At 43.9% G+C, this 20,159-nt stretch overlaps 1 protein-coding gene across 4 annotated transcripts in view; it reads left to right on the forward strand.

The window, feature by feature from the left end:
* The window catches only part of ACACA (acetyl-CoA carboxylase alpha), a 342,596-nt gene that overhangs the window by 86,293 nt on the left and 236,144 nt on the right, over positions 1–20,159 (forward strand). For all 4 annotated transcript variants that reach the window (XM_030923246.1, XM_030923247.1, XM_030923245.1 and 1 more), the window contains one exon: positions 5,899–6,151. In XM_030923246.1, the coding sequence (XP_030779106.1) occupies positions 5,925–6,151 (227 nt within the window). In that variant the 5' untranslated portion in view covers positions 5,899–5,924. The remainder of the gene's footprint in view (positions 1–5,898; positions 6,152–20,159) is intronic.

Genomic DNA, 20,159 nt, shown 5'->3' on the forward strand with positions numbered 1-20,159 from the left:
GGGAGGTTGGCTAATGACCGCTCTAATTGCGTCCTGCTGAACTGGGGCGTAGGAGGGGTTGTGCAGTTGAGATTTCCTTGGGAGGGGTGCCTTCCATGTCATTAACATCGGAGCATGGGCTAGCAGGCTGGTCCAGGGGTCCGTGGTAGATCTTAGTCATGGACTGTATCTAGAGCTTCATTTGAAGAACTATTTGTAGTTTTACAGCTTCGATTTGGAAGAGACAAACTTAACAAGGAGACTAAAGATACAGGGTCCAAAGAGGAGCAGCAATATTATAGCTGCTAGAGGTCCTAAGAAGGGGAGGATCCAGGGCATCTATTGGCTGAGGAGGCCCCAGGGTCTAGTGTTTTGAAGCTCCTCTGGTCTACTTTGTATTCGATCTCAAATTTCTTTAACTTTCTCGGTGACGATTCCGGATTGATTAACATAATAACAGCATTCTTGCCCTAAAAATAAATAGGTTCCCCTTCTTTCGGCGGTTAGCAAGTCTAAAGCTCTTCGATTTTGAAGGACTACTGCTGCTAGGGAGTTAAGTTGATCTTGCAAGGTGACTAGGGAGTCGGCGACCCATTCCATGTCACCATTTAGTTCTTGAGACAGTTTGTAGTAGAACTGAGTAGAGGCTGTGATACCGCCAATGCCAGTACCTACTCCACCTAGCACTCTTGCTTCGATAATGAAAGGAAGAATGAGTACTTGTTGCAGGGCTTAGGTACGACATGATTGTATAAATCTTGTTCAGTGTAGATGGTCATAGGGGGCACTAAGAATGACAGAAAGCACATAGATTCTGAAGAGCCATTCAAACAACGATAGGCTGAGGTACCACAGACAAAAAATATTTCTGAGGATAGGCAGACTTCTTGTGGGAGGAGTTACCCCTCTGATGCATTGGGAGTTGGTTGTGTCTATAGTATTGCTACATTTTACACAGGTAAGGTTTGAGGTATGGGTTATTTCCAGATTGGAGACAAGAGATCCTACTAAAACGGAAGTGGTGTTTATATCTGTGATGAAGTTGTTCCATTGTTCAGGTACAGGGTTTGAAATGTATGGCCTGAAGTGCAGGGTGAGGTACATCCAACAGTTAGTAGGGTTTTGAGCCGAGACCTCCTGGAGCCCAGTGAGGGTGGTATTAGATAGGCTTACCAGGCGAGTATGGGTACGGAGAGTTTCATGTAGTTTTGAGAGATCCAGTTCTTTGTAGGGGCTAGGGGTGCTATGTACTCGGGTCAGTTGGGAGATTACTTCCTTTACGTGTTTTTCTCTTGCCTGATCTTGAACTCCACCCCCATTAGACATACCGGTATGGGTGAAGTAAGTCCAGTAGATAGTGGCTCCAAGTCCTCCAGGGCAACTAGGATTAATCATTTTCCCTGTCCAATAATGAGTATTTGCATACATGCAAGGGCTGGCAGAGTTATAGCAGTTGTGGGGCATATGGGTGTGGGCAGTGAAGGTGGGGGTTTCCTTAGATAAACTCCTATACAATGAAGCATCAATATTTCCCGGACGCCGCATTCTCCATAGAAACTCTTGGTAAGGGGAGCTACTGGTCGTACAGCGGCGTGGAGGGGTTGCAGTGAGAGTGAAAGGGGTAAGAGAACAGTAAAGAGAAAAATATGATAAGGGAGGGCCATGGGGATTTACGATATTAGTTACTTTCCTCCCAGTTGTCGTTTGAAGAGCAGGCACAGATCCTCTAGAGGTTCACAGGAATAGCTAGCGTTGTCTCCTGGAGTTTCGGGTTCCTTTGGCAGTATCCAGGGTTTGACTCGAGTGTGATGTATCCAAGACTCCACTCCAGCCACTTTAACCGCAGCTGGGGTAGATAAAATGACTGAGTAGGGTCCTTCCCAGGATGTATCTAGGGATGGAGAATTAGAGGGAAGGAACTTGACTAATACCATGTCACCAGGGTGGAATAATTCCTTTCCCTCTTCTTGGGGACAGGCTCCTTGTAATGTTTTAAGAACCTGTTGATATTTGGCTAAGGAGGTGATGTCTGCAACTAAGTTGGCCGTCTCTTGGTCAAGCACAAGGTCATTGGTTAGGAAGGGCCATCCATACAGCATTTCGTATGGGCTAAGTCCTGCTTTTTGGGGAGAGTTTCGGATTCTTAGTGAGGCTATAGGCAACAGAGCAGGCCATGCGAGGTGGGTTTCCTGGCTTAGCTTTTTTAGATGTCGTTTGAGTGTTTCATTCATTTTCTCGACCTTCCCTGAGGACTGTGGCCTCCAGGCGCAGTGTAAGTGATATTGTATACCTATGCCTGGGATACTCCATGGGTTACTGTAGCCTTGAAAGCAGGGCCATTGTCACTCTGTAAGCCTCAGGGAAGTCCAAATCTGGGAATTATTTCATGAACGAGTACCTTTATTACCTTTTGAGCCTTTTCTGTCCTACAGGGGAAGGCCTCTGCCCAACCAGTGAAAGTATCTACCCAGACTAGTAGATACTAAAATCCCTGAGATTTGGGCATGTGGGTAAAATCTAGTTGCCAGTCTTCTCCTGGATAATGGCCTGTTCTTTGTTCTCCTGAAGGAGCTTGGCGATAAGGCAGGAGATTATTTCTTTGGCACACATCACAGGCCCTGACTATCTGCTTGATAGTTTTGAAAAGGCCTGGTCCAGTAAACAATGATTTGGCCATCTGATGGGTGCTATCAATGCCTAAGTGAAAGGTTTGGTGAAGGGTTTTAAGTAATTTCCATCGGTTAGCTGCAGGCAAAAGTATTTTTCCTTCTTCGGTGGCTAGCCATCCTGAGGGGAGGAAACTCTGTCCTCATGAGGGTCCCCATTCCATTTCTTCTTCTGAGTACTGGGGCTTGGTTTCTCAGAGGGGATTACCCCATACTAGGGGTCCTTCTATAAGTATTTCTAATGGAGGGTCCTGCCTTGCAGCTCTTTTGGCTTCAATATCCGCTTGGCGGTTCCCTTCTATTTCCCTTTCCTTTCCTTTCTGATGACCCCAGCAGTGTAAGACTGCCACCTCTAGGTTTCTATACAGCCAGTAATAATTTCCTAATGGCTTCCTGATGTTTGATAGGTGTTCCCTCAGAAGTTAGGAATTCCCTTTCTCTCCATATTGCTGCGTGGGCATGGAGGACTAGGTAAGCATACTTAGAGTCCGTATATATATTTACCCTTTTTCCTTTTCCTAAATCTAGTGCCCGAGTGAGGGCTATTAGTTCTGCCAGCTGAGCGCTAGTTTCTGGAGTGAGGGGATTACTTTCAAGTATTCCGTTATCACTGACCACTGCATAACCCGCTTTTTGAAGTCCTTTCTCTGCAAAGGAACTTCCATCAGTATACAAGTTGAGGTCGGGATCAATCAAGAGAATCTCTAAAAGGTCCACAAATGGGAATTATTATCTCCTGAATTAATCTTTTTTCTTTGTCTTTTTTTTTTTTTTTTTTTTTTTTTGAGACAGAGTTGTCTCAAAACAACTGTTGCCCAGGCTGGAGTGCAGTGGCATGATCTTGGCTTACTGCAACTTCGGCCTCCCAGATTAAAGCGATTCTCCTGCCTCAGCTTCCCGAGTAGCTGGGATTATAGACATGTGTCACCACACCCAGCTAATTTTTGTATTTTTAGTAGAGACGGGGTTTCACTATGTTGGCCAGGCTGGTCTCGAACTCCCGACCTCAGGTGATCCACCCGCCTCGACCTACCAAAGTGCTAGGATTATAGGTGTGAGCCACCACGTCCAGCCAACCTTTTTTTTTGTGTGTGGAGATGGGATCTCATTTTGATGCTCATGCTAGTCTTGAACTCCTGTACTCAAGCAATCCTCCTGCCTCTGCCTCCCAAAGTGTTGGGATTATAGGCGGGAACCACTGTGCCCAGGCTTATTTTCTGAATTAAAATAATTGATCTGAGTACAAGCTATTTAATACTGAGTTGATCTGTAGTTTTGAAATTTTAAAATATGATTTTTGAGATGACAGAATAAATATTGTTTCATTTAGTTTGGGTTTTTATTGTGAGCTCTTATTTTGGTTTTTAAAAAAATTTTTAAATTTTTATGGGCAGCACTTCATTCCATAAAAGAGAATGAATGTTGCTGTTTTGGTCTTTATTAATTAGTTTCTTTTTCTTTCTTTCTTTCTTTTTTTTTTTTTTAATACTTTAAGTTCTGGGATACATGTGCAGAACATGCAGGTTTGTTACATAGGTAAACACGTGCCATGATGGTTTGCTGTTAATTAGTTTCTTAGTTAGCTATTGGCAGTATCTAATCCTAACTAATAAGGCCCTATCTTTAGAAAAATTATACTTACTTGAGATGATTATAGATTTTAAATTTGGTGATAGATTCACTTTCTCCTTATATCAATGTCAGCACATTAGAGCCAAAAGTAGTCATTTTGGGGTGAAATTTTAAAATGCATAATTTAAGAAAAAACTGATGAGGACAAGCAAAGTTTTTGTTTTTAATTAAAAATTACCTATCTGGAGTTTGTTTTAAAAGTATACACATACGTAAAATTCATAGGCCAGGCACAGTGGCTCACGCCTGTAATCCCAGCAGTTTGGGAGCCTAAGGTGAGAGGGTTGCTTGAGCGCAGGAGTTCAAGACCAGCCTAGGCAACATAGGGAGTCCCCATTTCTATAAAATATTTAAAAATTAGGCTGGGCACAGTGGCTCACGCCCGTAATCCCAGCACTCTGAGAGGCTGAGGTGGGTGGATCATGAGATCAGGAATTCAAGACCAGCCTAGCCAAGATAGTGAAACCCCATCTCTACTAAAAATACAAAAATCAGCCAGGCATGATGGTGGGTACCTGTAATCCCAGCTACTTGGGAGGCTGAGGCAGAGAATTGCTTGAACCCAGGAGGCGGAGGTTGCAGTGAGCTGAGATTGCGCCATTGCACTCCAGTCTGGGAGACAGAGTGAAACTCCATTTCAAAAAAGAAAAAAAAAAAAAAAAATGGGCCAGGTGCTGTGGCTCACAGCTGTAATCCCAGCACTTTCAGAGGCCGAGGCGAAAGGTCAGGAGATCAAGACCATCCTGGCTAACACGGTGAAACCCCATCTCTACTAAAAATACAAAAAAATTAGCTGAGCGTGGTGGCGGGCACCCGTAGTCCCAGCTACTCGGGAGGCTGAGGCAGGAGAATGGCATGAACCTGGGAGGCGGAGCTTGCAGTGAGTGGAGATCACACCACTGCACTCCAGCCTGGGTGACTGAGCGAGACTCTGTCTCCAAAAAAAAAAAAAAAAAAAAAATAGAATTAGTCGGCCATGGTGGCACGTGCCTGTAGTCCCAGCTACTGGGGAGGCTGAGGTAGGAGGATCACTTGAGCCCAAAGAGTTTGAGGCTGCAATGAACCGTGATTGTAGTACTGCATGCTGTGTGGGTGACAGAGTGAGACCCTGTCTCAAATAAATAAATAAATAATAAAATAAAAGTTATAGCCTCTCAGTATATAGTGTTTGAAGCCAGATGAGCGTTATGTAGTTTAAATATCATTTCAAACAACCATCACTCTATGCAAACCCTTACCATTTATTCCCCCTATTACTAACAACCAAAATAGCAGTATCACAACAAGCAGCTTTTGCCTACTGCAAAGTTTTCCCCATTGATCATAATTATTTCTTGGACACCACCAAATGATAATGAGATTAGGAATAGCTTATAGGTTTTTGAGAAAAATTTCTTTGAGGAAAAGGGAACTGGTTTTAATTTATGGGCATAGTTATCATGATCTCAATTTTCCTCCCTTATAGAAATTAAAGGCCCTGAAATAAAATAGCCAAGGAAGTTAGTTCTCAAACTGCCTTGCCTCCAAGTCTCAGCTGTGGTCTGTTAGATATAACCTCTGACTGACCTCAGATATAGATTATTATTCATAACCTGCCTTTCTCACTTCATTTTCTCCATAGCTCTAAGAGCTCATTTTGGAGGAATAATGGATGAACCATCTCCCTTGGCCAAACCTCTGGAGCTGAACCAGCACTCTCGATTCATAATTGGTTCTGTGTCTGAAGATAACTCAGAGGATGAGATCAGCAACCTGGTGAAGCTGGACCTACTGGAGGAGAAGGAGGGTTCTTTATCACCTGCTTCTATTGGCTCAGATACACTCTCTGATTTGGGGATCTCTAGCCTACAGGATGGCCTGGCCTTGCACATAAGGTAAGAGAGAGTTTAATGGTCTACTTATTATTTATTGGTCTGTCTTGTTAGTTTTGCTGATTATGTTCTGAAAAGAGCAAGAATGATTTTAGCCAAGACTGCTTTGACTTTTCCTATGTCACTGGACTCAAAGCTTTGTTGAGGAAGTCATAAATGATGTATTTTTCAGAAATCGTGTATGTTCCCATCAAATTTTTCATGTTCTACTAGGTCTTTCTTTTTTATTTTTTTGAGACGGAGTCTTGCTCTGTTGCCCAAACTGGAGCGCAGTGGTGCGGTCTCAGCTCACTGCAACCTCTGCCTCCTGGGTTCAAGCAATTCTTCTGCCTCAGCCTCCCAAGTAGCTGGGATTACAGGCACCTGCCACCAAGCCGGCTAATTTTTTGTGTTTTTAGTAGAGATGGAGTTTCACCATGTTGGCCAGGCTGGCTTGAACTCCTGACCTCATGATCCACCCGCCTCAGCTTCCCAAAGCGCTGGGATTAGAGGGGTGAGCCACCGCGCCCAGCCTATTTTTATTTTTATTTTTTTGAGATAGAGTCTCTCTCTGTCGCCCAAATGGGAATGCAGTGGTACAATCTCAGCTCACTGCAACCTCTGCCTCCCAGGTTGAAGAGATTCTCCTGCCTCAGCCTCCTGAATAGGTTGGACTACAGGTACGTGCCCTCATGCCTAGCTAATTTTTGTTGTTTTTGGTAGACACTGGGTTTCGCCATGTTGGCCAGGCTGGTCTTGAATTCCTGGCCTGAAGTGATCCGCATGCCTCAGCCTCCCAAAGTGCTGGGATTAAAGACATGAACCACTACACCCGGCCACTTCTACCTGCTAGGTCTTTTATTGAGAGCTAGTGAGTAAGAATTAGGTTGAGGAATTTCGGTCTTTGCACTACTTTGACTAACATGGTTTTAACTATCGTGATGATTGATAGGAATTTTCCAGGGGTTGTCAACTTCGTAGTAAGTTTTTTTGAACTGATTCATCAGATTGTCAGGAAGTTATATTCTGTTTCTAGCAGGGCCAGTCCCCAATAAAGAGCTGTTAATAGAGCTCTCCTTTTTCTCTAGAAACACAATTCTCTGTAACTGAGAATGTCAGTACATAGTAACACTAGATTGTTTTTATTTATCAATGTTTGATTATATAACTAGCGTGTGAGATACTAACCTTTGGTTATTTGCTTTTCAGTTCTTGGATTAAAAGGTCTGGATCAGTGGTTCTTGGTTCTCACTGTTCATCAGAATCACCTCAGGGAGCCTTGGGAGATAAGCCCCATCCCTAGAGATTTTGATTCATTTGATACTGGCTTGGTGTGGAACTGGGGCTTTTTTTTTTTTTTTAAGGTATCCAGGTGATTGTTGTGTACAGCCAGCATTCAGATTATAGGTGTACCCTAGATAAACATAAGTTAGGGTGGCTGTTGCTGCTGTTATTATCTTGGTACCTCTATTATTACTGGGTCATAAAATAATTTAGCTCTGTTTTATATACTAAATATACTGACTCCATAATAAAATCCTATATGAGATCTGGCTGGATGTGATGTTCTGTCTTACTGTTATCCCTAGGGCTTGGAATCAGGGCTTCTGAGAGACTAGGCAGTGTTTGTTAGTGATCACCCTCATTTAGCTATGTAGAGGTCAAAAGAAAAGTGTAAAGCAAGTTAATTATGTTTTACTTCACAGATTCCTAGAATTGTAATAAACCAGAGAGATAATTTAACCTGACACTTGTTATTTTATTTTTAAAAATTAATTTAAAAAATTTAAATAGAGACAGAGGTCTTGCTATGTTGCCCAGGCTGGTCTTGAACTCTTGGCCTCAAGCGATCCTCCTATCATGGCATGCCAAAGTGCTGGGATTACAGGCATGAGCCACCACATTTGGCCATAAAATACTTTTTAATAGTTGGGAGAACTAAGGCCCAGTGAGGAGAAATAACTTGCCTAAGTTTGAATAGCCGGAGAACTTGGATTCAAACTCATATCCTGATTTTATTTCAGTAACTTTTCTACTCTACTTCCCCATCCATACAGGTGTCTTAATTATATAACTAGTTCAGACAAAGTTGGTCTGATGGAGTTAGTGAACAAAGCATTATCTCTGGGTTAAAAAGAGGAATAGAGAGCAGTATTTTAGTGGCAGGGAAAAGGGATTAGGTCTTTATCTTTTCTCTCTCTCTCTTTTTTTTTTTTTGAGACGGAGTCTTGCTCTGTCGCCCAGGCTGGAGTGCAGTGGCGCGATCTCGGCTCACTGCAAGCTCCGCCTCCCGGGTTCCAGCCATTCTCCTGCCTCAGCCTCCTGAGTAGCTGGGACTACAGGCGCCTGCCACCATGCCCGGCTAATTTTTTGTGTGTTTTTTTTTAGTAGAGACGGGGTTTCACCGTGTTAGCCAGGATGGTCTCGATCTCCTGACCTCGTGATCCGCCTGCCTCGGCTTCCCAAAGTGGTGGGATTACAGGCTTGAGCCACCGCACCCAGCCAGGTCTTTATCTTTATGTAAACATTTTTTATTTTATAGTTCACTTAATGGTTGGCTTTAAGGTTAATACTGGTGGTGGCATTCTTCTCTCTTGAAGTCATTTGGAAGTGTTTGTAGGGGGCTTGTGACTGGTGGGACTACTTGCATTTAGAGGACAAAGGACAAAGGACCAATGATACGAAACCTTCTGTGGTATAGTAGATAATCCTATACAACCAAGAAATCTCCTACTCAAAATGTCATAGTGCCCCTGGTGAGAAAGACTGGTTTAACTCCAAATCCGTAAAACCACACAGCATCTTGAGAAATCTGTCCAGTTTGAGTCTATGTGAAACATAATATCCATTTGCTGGATTAGGAAACTGAGTTTGGCAATGGTGATATAAACATGTTATAAGAAACTCAGCTAGTGATATCCCAAGGCAGTCTGTAGTTGCCAAGTCATTCCCAAAGTTGATGGCTCTTATGCAAAGTCTATGTGGTCAGTGGCATGAGTGTCTGGAATTTCTTTGCATGCCTTATTGTTGCAAAAATCATGTCCGTAGCTCGTGGAGGGGCCGTGGATTGAAGTGTGATCAGCAGCATGGAAAGGAGACAATGCCAGTTCCAACTCACTCCTCAGATAGCTAACATTCCAAAATAGAAAAAATGTTTTCTGTTTATCCATTCCTTAAGTCACTTCTGGATATGATGACCTTTGGGGTAATTTTAATTGAGTCAAATTCATTTGATAGATGAAAGACCTCTGTTATGACATCTGCCACTAATTAGGTGTGTGACCATGGACAGTACATGTTATCTCCTTGGAGTCATCTATAAAAATGAAGATATTGGCCAGGCGCGGTGGCTCAAGCCTATAATCCCAGCACTTTGGGAGGCCGAGACGGGCGGATCACGAGGTCAGGAGATCGAGACCATCCTGGCTAACACGGTGAAACCCCGTCTCTACTAAAAAAAAAAATACAAACAACTAGCCGGGCGAGGTGGCGGGTGCCTGTAGTCCCAGCTACTCAGGAGGCTGAGGCAGGAGAATGGCTGGAACTCGGGAGGCGGAGCTTGCAGTGAGCTGAGATCTGGCCACTGCACTCCAGCCTGGGGGACAGAGCAAGACTCTGTCTCAAAAAAAAAAAAAAAAAATGAAGATATTGATTCAGATACTCCTTTTCACTCCTGGAACTCAAAGTTAAATAGAGACTAAGTTGCATTTAAGATTAGCTCTTAGAACCAATAGCCTAATCCTTCACGGGTGACATAGATTAAGGGGGCAGGTACATTCCTAGGAGATGTTAACTGGAGGTCATCTGAAACCAAACGAAGTAACTGCCATAATGTAAGATGGGACTGAGTCTCTCTCAAGTTTAGGTGCTAAGAAGTCTAGTGGTATGTTGGATGAGCCAAATAGAAAATAGACTTTTCCTGCGATGGAGATTATTTGCTTCATGTACTTCCTAGAGTCCAATGAAAGACTGGGTGAATCACTTTTTCTTTTTTTTTTTTTTTTTTTTTTTAGAGGGAGTCTTGCTCTGTCTCCCAGGCAGGAGTGCAGTGGCACCATCTTGGCTCACTGCAACCTTCACCTCTCAGATTCAAGCGATTCTCCTGCCTCAGCCTCCCAAGTAGCTGAGATTACAGGCACCTGCTACCATGCCCAGCTAAGTTTTGTATTTTTAGTAGAGATGGGGTTTCACCATGTTGGCCAGACTGGTTTCGAACTCCTGACCTCAGGTGATCTGCCCGCCTCAGCCTCCCAAAGTGCTGGGATTACAGGCGTGAGCCACCATGCCTAGCCATTTTTTTTTTTTTTTCCTTTTGAGACGGAGTTTCGCTCTTGTTGACCAGACTGGAGTTCAGTGGCACAATCTCCACTCACCACAACCTTCGCCTCCCGGGTTCAAGTGATTCTCCTGCCTCAGCCTCCCGAGTAGCTGGGATTACAGGCATATGCCACCACGCCAGGCTAATTTTGTGTTTTTAGTAGAGACAGAGTTTCTCCATGTTAGGCTAGACCCGACCTCAGGTGATCCACCTGCCTTGGCCTCCCAAAGTGCTGGGATTACAGGCATGAGCCAGCGTGCCTGACCCCGGCATTTTTTTTTTTTTTTTGAGACAGAGTCTCTGCCTCCCAGGTTCAAGATATTCTTGTGCCTCAGCCTCCTGAGTAGCTGGTACCAGAGGCGTGTGCCACCAGGCCCGGCTAATTTTTTGTATTTTAGTAGAGATGGGGTTTCACTATATTGGTCAGGCTGGTCTTGAACTCCTGAATTCAGGCAATCCGCCTGCCTCGGCCTTCCAAAGTGCTAGGATTACAGGTGTGAGCCACCATGCCCAGCTGGGTGAATCACTTTCTAAGCTTTATGACCCAAACGTTTGAAAATAAGACCCTGGCTGGGCGTGGTGGCTCACGCCTGTAATCCCAGCACTTTAGGAAGCTGGGGTGGGCGGATCACCTGAAGTCAGGAGTTCAAGACCAGCCTGACCAACACAGAGAAACCCCATCTCTACTAAAAATACAAAATTAGCCGAGCATGATGGCACATGCCTGTAGTTCCAGCCAGTTGGGAGGCTGAGGCAGGAGAAGCGCTTGAACCCGGGGGTGCAGAGGTTGCGGTGAGCCGAGATTCTGCCATTGCACTCTCCAGCCTGGCCAGCAGAGCAAAAAAGAAAAAAAAAAAAAAGAAAATAAGACCCTAAGTAAAAAGTAGTTACAGCTTGGTGGAAATATACAGACCTCACTGTAGACAACTGATTTGGCTTTTTATTTTTAGATACGATCAGCTAGAGGTTGATATATCAGCCAGGTTGATGTATTTCTGGGATTCATTAGTATTCAATTGAACATTTAAGAGGAAAGGCTGAATATGGACTTTTTTTTGTTTTGTTTTTTGAGACTGAGTTTCACTCTTGTTCAGGCTGGAGTGCAATGGTGCGATCTTGGCTCACTGCAACCTCTGCTTCCTGATTTCAAGTAATTCTCCTCCCTCAGCCTCCCGAGCAGCTATGATTACAGGTGCTCGCCACCATGCCCGGCAAATTTTTTTTTTTCTTGAGATGGAGTCTCGCTCTGTCCCCAAACTGGAGTGCAGTGTTGCCATCTTGGCTTACTGCAACCTCTGCCTCCTAGGTTCAAGCAATTCTCCTGCCTCAGCCTCCTGAGTAGCTGGGATTACAGGTGCGTGCCACCATGCCTGACTAATTTTTGTACTTTTGGTAGAGACGGGTTTTACCATGTTGGTCAGGCAGGTCTCTGACCTTGTAATCTGCCTGCCTTGGCCTCCCAAAGTGTTGGGATTACAGGTATGAGCCACTGTGCCTAGCCCACCATGCCCGGCTAATTTTTTGCATTTTATTTTACTTTACTTACTTATTTAAAAATTTTTTTTTTTTTTTTTTTTTTTTTTTTTTTTTTTTTTTTTGAATCAGAGTTTCATTGTTGTTCCCCAGGCTGGAGTGCAATGGCATGATCTCGGCTCACCACAACCTCTGCCTCCCAGGTTCAGGCTATTCTCCTGCCTCAGCCTCTCGAGTAACTGAGATTACAGGCATGCACCACCACGTCTGGCTATTTTTTTTTTTTTTTTTTGAAGACGGGGTTTCACTCTTGTTGCCCAGGCTGGAGTGCAGTGGCATGATCTCAGCTCACTGCAACCTCCGCCTCCCAGGTTCAAGTGATTCTTCTGCCTTGGCCTCCTGAGTAGCTGGGATTACAGGCATGCGCCATCATGCCCAGCTAATTTTGTATTTTTTTAGTAGAGATGGGGTTTCTCCATGTTGGTCAGGCTGGTCTCGAACTCCCAACCTCACATGATCTGCCTGCCTTGGCCTCCCAAAGTGCTGGGATTACAGGCATGAGCCACTGCGCCTCACTTATTTATTTATTTTTTTGAGACAGAGTTTCGCTCTTGTTGCCCAGGCTGGAGTGCAATGGCGCGATCTCGGCTCGCTGCAACTTCCACCTTCCAGGTTCACGCGATTCTGCTGCCTCGGCCTCCTGAGTAGCTGGGACTTCAGGCGTGCACCACCACATCTGGCTAATTTTGTATTTGTAGTAGAGACAGGGTTTCTCCATGTTGGTCAGGCTGGTCTCGAATTCCCGACCTCAGGTGATCTGCCCACCTTGGCCTCCCAAAGTGCTGGGATTACAGGTGTGAGACACTGCGCCCAGCCAATTTTTTGCATTTTCAGTAGAGACGAAGTTTCACCATATTGGCCAGGCTGGTCTTAAACCCCTGACCTCAGGTGATCCACCTGCCTTGGCCTCCCAAAGTGCTGGGAATACAGGCACCTGGCTAGTGGACATCTTAATTTTGATAACCAGTGTATGATTATCAAACTGGCATGTAACATAGCTATGTAGTTGTATGGATATTGGCAGTTTCTCTGCTCCTATGAGATGTCACTTGAGGTCAGATAGTTTTGCATACTTAAAGTGCACCGCATGCTATCAACCAACCAGAAGTGTAAACAATTTGTCAACTACTAAGCTGAATTTCTGGTTGAAGTGCAGTTGGAACAGGTTATCTCCACATTTGGGTCTTTTACCTCTTAGCATAGTGTGATTTCTTTCCTCTTTTTAAAAAATCCACCACCTTACTGTCTAGCATAGTGTCTTTTCTTTAAATCTTTTTTATCCTGTGCTACATGTATGGGTTTTTTGTTTGTTTGTTTAGAGACAAGTTCTCACTCTATCACCCAGGCTGAAGTGTCCAGTGGTGCAATCATAGCTCACTAACTTTGAACTCCTGGGCTCAAACAATCCTCCCGCTTCAGCCTCCTGAGTAGTGGAGATTGTAGGTGTGTACCACCGTGCTCAGCTAATTTTTAAAATTTTTTTAGAGATGGGGTCTTGCTATGTTGCCCTGGCTGGTCTTGAATTCTTGGCCTCAAGTGATCGTCTGGCCTTGGCCTTCCCAAGTGCTGGGATGACACGTGTGAGCTACCTTGCCCAGCGTATACTTCATGTTACAGTGAAACAGGAGAATTCCCTCATTTCCCTTGCAGGATGTGCCACAGGGATGTGTCTCGCTCCTTTGGTTGCCCCACTGCTCAAAACCCTAAGGGGAGGATGCAGATGGGCAAGTGCAGCAGCCATGGGAAGCACTTTTGGGCTCCAGCCCCACGGCACCATCTTGGGGTGGTGTCTGCGACTCCCAAAGCCCAAGTGAGCATGTGTTACAGTGTGCTCTTTCAGCTTTGCTGTCTGCAGATGGCTTGTGTTAACCAGCTCAATAGACCTTCTGCCTTATTGCAAGGGCAGAGGGCCAGTGTGACAGCTTTCTGTATCCTGAGCTCTTACCCAGTGTACCAGAAAAATTGGATCACATGTGGGCTCGAAGGATGAGTACAAGGTTTATTGAGTGGTGGAAGTGGCTCTCAGTGACATGGATGGGGAGCCGGAAGGAGTGGCTGGAGTAGGGAGGTGGTCTTCCCCTGGAATCAGGCTCCCGGCACTTGATTCAGACTCTTCTTTGACCACCTCCGGTTGAATTCCCCTCGGTGTCCAGACGTCCCTCCTCTCTTTCTCTGCCTCGTCGTTCTGCCATCACAAGTCTGCCGGCCTGCTGATGTCTGCTGGTCTGTTCCTCTGCTCCTCTTGATGTTCAATCACTTGTGTCTGTGCCCTGCTAAGGTCTCGGGTTTATATGGGCACAGGATTGGGGGTGTGGCAGGCCAGAGTGGTCTTGGAAAATGAAGCATTTGGATGCAAAAACAGGCATGCCTGCTCTCGCATAGGTCCGTAGGCACAGGCCACAGGTGGAGCCCTCAGCAGGGACTCTGCCCTTTCTGCCTTTTCCCTGTCCCCTTCCCATATCAATAGTATTTGAAACTCGATCTCAGTTTTCTCTCATGTGTCTTAAAATATATGTTCAAGTCATTGAATGACCTTCATTTTATGGTTAACATAAAATGAAACATGTTTGGTTAACAACTTTATCGGAGAACAATCTGTATTTGCTGTTATTTGTGTATACCTAAAACCAGCATAAGATGTCTATCACTGGGGTTCAAGACAATAATTGTTGCTTTGGAAGGAGAAAGTATATTCACTCAGGAACAGCTATGAAGTTGAGTTATATTTTTATTTCTTTTCTGATCTGGAAAGAAAAGTACTTTACCAATATTTTTGAAAATTAAGAATTCAGATGAGATTGCCTATAAGATGTTGGACGCTTCAGAAGAATTTAACTAGAAAATTTAGAGCTTTTTGTAATTAGAAATAATTTGTAAAGTTTCTCCCATGATACTAGTCATAGTATATTAATGAGTTTGGAATCAGCTCCTAGATACCACACTTCGTTTTCTTTTCTTTTTTTTTTTTTTGAGACGGAGTCTCGCTCTGTCGCCTAGGCTGGAGTGCAGTGGCTGGATCTCAGCTCACTGCAAGCTTCGCCTCCCGGGTTTACGCCATACTCCAGCCTCAGCCTCCCAAGTAGCTGGGACTACAGGCGCCTGCCACCTCGCCCGGCTAGTTTTTTGTATTTTTTAGTAGAGACGGGGTTTCACCGTGTTAGCCAGGATGGTCTCGATCTCCTGACCTCGTGACCCGCCCGTCTCGGCCTCCCAAAGTGCTGGGATTACAGGCTTGAGCCACCGCGCCCGGCCTTTTTTCTTTCTTTTTTTTTTTTTGAGATGGAGTCTTGCTCTGCTCTGTCGCCCAGACTGGAGTGCAGTGGTGTGATCTCGGCTTAGAGCAACCTCTGCCTCCTGGGTTCAAGCGATTCTCCTGCCTCAGCCTTCTGAGTAGCTGGGATTACAGGCATGCACCACCATGTCCGGCTAATTTTTGTATTTTTAGTAAAGACACCATGTTGATCAGGGTGGTCTCAAACTCCTGACCTCATAATCTGCCTGCCTTGGCCTCCCAGAGTGCTGGGATTACAGGCGTGAGCCACCGCGCCCAGCCACATTTCATTTTCATTCACAATTCATATAAAGCTGTGCAGACCTTTATCCATAGGAAATAATAGTGTCGAGGTCAGATTCTGGGAGGATCTAGGATTGACTTTCAACTTCTTCCATTGGGTCAAAACAGAAGTTTAGGGGACAATAGTGAGAGAAGGCCTATCTATTGTTCCTACATTCTATTTTTCACATTAACTTTAGGAACTATTAGTCAAGTTTTCTCAGTAGCTAATTGGAAAAATAATAGTAATAACAGGTTACATTTATTAAGTGCTTTACTGTATGCCACATACTCTGCTGTGCTTTATGGAGTACCACACTGAATTGTCACAACCACCCCATAAGGTAGGTATTGTGCTATTATTGCCCACGATGTTTTTTTGTTTTTTTTTTTTTGAGATGGAGTCTCACTCTGTCGCCCAGGCTGGAGTGCAGTGGCGTGATCTCAGCTCACTGCAACCTCTGCCTCCTGGGTTCAAGCAATCCTCTAGCCTCAGCCTCCCAAGTAGCTGGGATTACAGGTGCCCGCCATCGTGCCTGGCTAATTTTCATATTTTTAGTAGAGACAAGATTTCACCATATTGGTCAGGCTGGTCTCAAACCCCTGACCTCAGGTGATCCACCTGCCTCAGCCTCCCAAAGTGCTGGGATTACAGGCAGGAACCACTGCGCCCGGCCTGTTGCCCTCAATTTATGAATGGGGATTGAGACATAAATAACATGCTTAAGGTGGCCAGTTTGGATATTGATTCTAGTCAGAGCTCGTACTATAAACTACTACACTAAACTAAAACCCTTGGTGTAACAGATATGCTTTCTTTTTTTTTTTTGAGATGAAGTCTCACTCTGTCACCCAGGCTGGAGTGCAGTGGTGTGATCTCGGCTCACTGCAACCTCCGCCTCCCAGGTTCAAGCTATTTTCCTGCCTCAGCCTCACATGTAGCTGGGACAACAGGTGTGCACCACCATGCCTGGCTAATTTTTGTTTTTTTAGTAGAGACAGGGTTTCGCCATGTTGGCCAGGCTGATCTCAAACTCCTGACCTCAGGTGATCCACCCACCTTGGCCTCCCAAAGTGCTAGGATTACAGGCGTGAGCCACTGTACCCAGGCCTTATGTTCTGTTGAGCAATTCTTCTCTAATTAAATGTTAGCCTTGTTAGAAAGGGATAGAAGTTAGAAAGTATGTATTTATATATACTTAAAAATTTTTTTTAGAGACAGGATTTCTCTCTGTTGTCCAGGCTGGAGTGCAGTGGTGTGATCATGGCTCACTGTACCTTCAGACTCCTGGGCTCAAGCAATCCTCTTGCCTCAGTCCCTGAGTAGCTGGGACTATAGGTATGTGCTACCATTCCCAGCTAACTTTAATTTTTTTTTTTTTTTTTTTTTTTTTGAGATGGAGTCTCACTCTGTTGCCAAGGCTGGAGTGCAGTGGCATGATTTTGGCTCACTGAAACCTCTGCCTCCCGGGTTCAAGCAGTTCTCTGCCTGAGCCTCCCGAGTAGCTGGGATTACAGGTGCCCACCACCATCCCTGGCTAATTTTTTGTATTTTTAACAGAGACGGGGGTTTCACCATCTTGGCCAGGCTGGTTTTGAACTCCTGACCTCGTGATCCCCCACCTTGGCCTCCCAAAGTGCTGGGATTATAGGAGTGAGCCATAGCACCCGGCCTAAAATTTTTTGTAGAGATGGGGTCTCACCATGTTGCCCAGGGTGGTCTCAAACTCCCAGGCTCGAGTGATCCTCCCACTTTGGCCTCTCAAAGTGCTGGGATTACAGGTGTGAGCTACTGTGCCCAGCCTAGAAAAAATATTTTAAAATAATGCTTTATTAAAGAAGCATAATAGAAAATAAAAAACAACACAAGCAAGCAAAAATAAACCCTTGTATATTTGCCACCCAAAGGTTACTCCCTACCATCTGTATCCTTTTCTATGCATATATGTATATATTCATTTTTTTTTACTAAAATGAGGTCATACTGTACACACAGTTTTATAATCTGCTTTTTTTAGTCAAAAAATTTTCACTTTCTATTTCAATAAATTTTAATCTAATTTAATATACACACTATTTCATTTCTCCAAGGAACCTCAAAATTCTGGTTCCTTCATGCAAGTATCCAATCCACATCTACAAATTGTATATTATGTTCTTTAAATTTCTTAATCTGTCACATTCTGTCACATTACCACCCCCCACCTTTTTTTTATGATGTTGACTAGTGACTCGTTTAAGAGGAAGTTAGCAAATCATGAAAGTATATGGTTGCTAGTGAAAATTTGGTAGCATATAGAGAAACAGAAAGAAAAATAAAGGAAGATTACCATTCTACACTTTTTATAGTTACAGAGCAACAATTGGTATTAATTAATTGCATTAACGATGATACTTTAATGAATTTTATAATCATTTTACGTGCCATTTATGACACAGCTTTTTAGTTTTGGCTATATATGTTTGTGTTTGACTGGGAAAGAAATACAGATTCTCATTTCTTTTTAGTCTCTCACTTTAAACTCCTTGAGTTTGAAATGACTATTTAAATCTAGTGGTAGAGATAGAGTTAAGTAATAGCTTTAAAAGCTTTTGGAATAGTAAAATGTGCCATACTGGTATAATATATTATTTATTATCAAGGAGTCCTTTTATAAGATAAACATTTTTTACTGGAAAAACCTCTTTAAGTCTTTTGCATGTTAGTGCTTAAAACTTGGAAATTTAGGTCTGAAAGCCTTTTGATGATGGCAAATATATACTATCAATATTATAATTCACATGTTGAGAATAACCACTATTGAAAATGCAGGAGGCTGGGTGCGGTGGCTAACACCTGTAATCCCAGCATTTTGGGAGGCCAAGGCAGACGGATCACCTGAGGTCGGGAGTTCAAAACCAGCCTGACCAACTTGGCGAAACCCTGTCTCTACTAAAAATACAAAAATTAGCCAAGTGTGGTGGTGAGCACCTGTAATCTCAGCTACTCGGGAGGCTGAAGCATAAGAATTGCTTGAACCCGGGAGGCGGAGGTTTCAGTAAGCCGAGAGCATGCCACTGCACTGCACTCCAGCTTGAGCAACAGAGCAAGACTCCATCTCAAAAACAGAAACAAAGAAAAGAAAGTGCAGGAAATTTTATTCCTGCTTCCTATCTATTGGCTCATCACTATCAAGCTTTGACATGGGAAATAAGGAAATTGGCTCTGGTTTTGTTTATATTAAGGCTTTGCTTATGGCTAGTGTGAGAGTGTTCTTATGTATGTATTGACTTTCTTAGCATTTCTCATTTAGCTTTCCTGAGCTTCTTCACTTCCCCTAATAGCTCTCCAAACTCTCTGCTTTCAATGTTCCTTCCTTGATATTCTGAGGTTCCCAGTTGCCATGGTGCCTTTGTAGTGAGTAGACAGAGAAGGTCATTATGAGATCTGCAACTTGGTACTCCTTTGCTGAGGACATTAGTTTCCTCTCTCCATTTCCCACCCACCCCTTCTTTCCATTCAGAAAACAGGAGCTGTCTGTGGCCATGTTTGTATTTTAGTCTCTGGAGTGCATTCTATAAACTTCGCTAATTGTGGAAATGAAATTATGAATGTTGTAAGTAAGGCTTAGTACAGCTGCTTGATAGTGTTTATTACTTTTATTATTTCAAGTGTAATGCATGCATTTCCCCCTCTTTTCTTTCTGTTAGCATAAGTTTACAAGTGAAGTTTGCATTTACTACTTTATATTGTTAAATTATTAGAAGTAATGTAGGTTTATTATTAGAAAAGTTGGAAATCCAAGAAGTTTTTTTTTTTTTCCCAGATAGAGTCTTGCTGTGTCACCCAGGATGGAGTGCAGTGGCATGATCTTAGCTCATTGCCTCTGCCTCCTGGGCTCAAGTGATTCTCATGCCTCAGCCTCCTGAGTACCTGAGATTACAGGTGCCTGGCACTATTCCCAGCTAATTTTTGTATTTCTAGTAGAGATGGGGTTTTGCCCTGTTGCCTAGGCAGGGCCGCCCGCCTTGGCCTCTCAAAGTGCTGGGATTATAGGTGTGAGCCACCATGCCCAGCCTCAAAAAGTATTTAAAAAAATAAAAACACTAAGGAATACAATAATTCCATAATAATCACTATTCATATTTTACATATTTCCTTTCTGTATTTTTTACCACTTAAGGATAAATGTCATTAAAATATACATACAGGGCCGGGCGCGGTGGCTCAAGCCTGTAATCCCAGCACTTTGGGAGGCCGAGAGGGGCGGATCACGAGGTCAGGAGATCAAGACCATCCTGGCTAACACGGTGAAACCCCGTCTCTACTAAAAATACAAAAACTAGCCGGGCGAGGTGGCGGGCGCCTGTAGTCCCAGCTACTCGGGAGGCTGAGGCAGGAGAATGGCATAAAAACCCGGGAGGTGGAGCTTGCAGTGAGCTGAGATCCGGCCACCGTACTCCAGCCCGGGTGACAGAGCGAGACTCGGCCTCAAAAAAAAAAAAAAAAAAAAAACATACAGATGATATTATAATGAATGTACAGCTCTGTTTTCTGCTTTTTTCTCCCATATACAACACTTTCTCATGTCATTACAAATCTTTTTTTTTTTTCTTTTTTTCTGTGACAGGGTCTTTGTCACCCAGGC

This window comes from Rhinopithecus roxellana, chromosome 19, assembly GCF_007565055.1.
Source record: "Rhinopithecus roxellana isolate Shanxi Qingling chromosome 19, ASM756505v1, whole genome shotgun sequence".
Taxonomy (NCBI): domain Eukaryota; kingdom Metazoa; phylum Chordata; class Mammalia; order Primates; family Cercopithecidae; genus Rhinopithecus; species Rhinopithecus roxellana.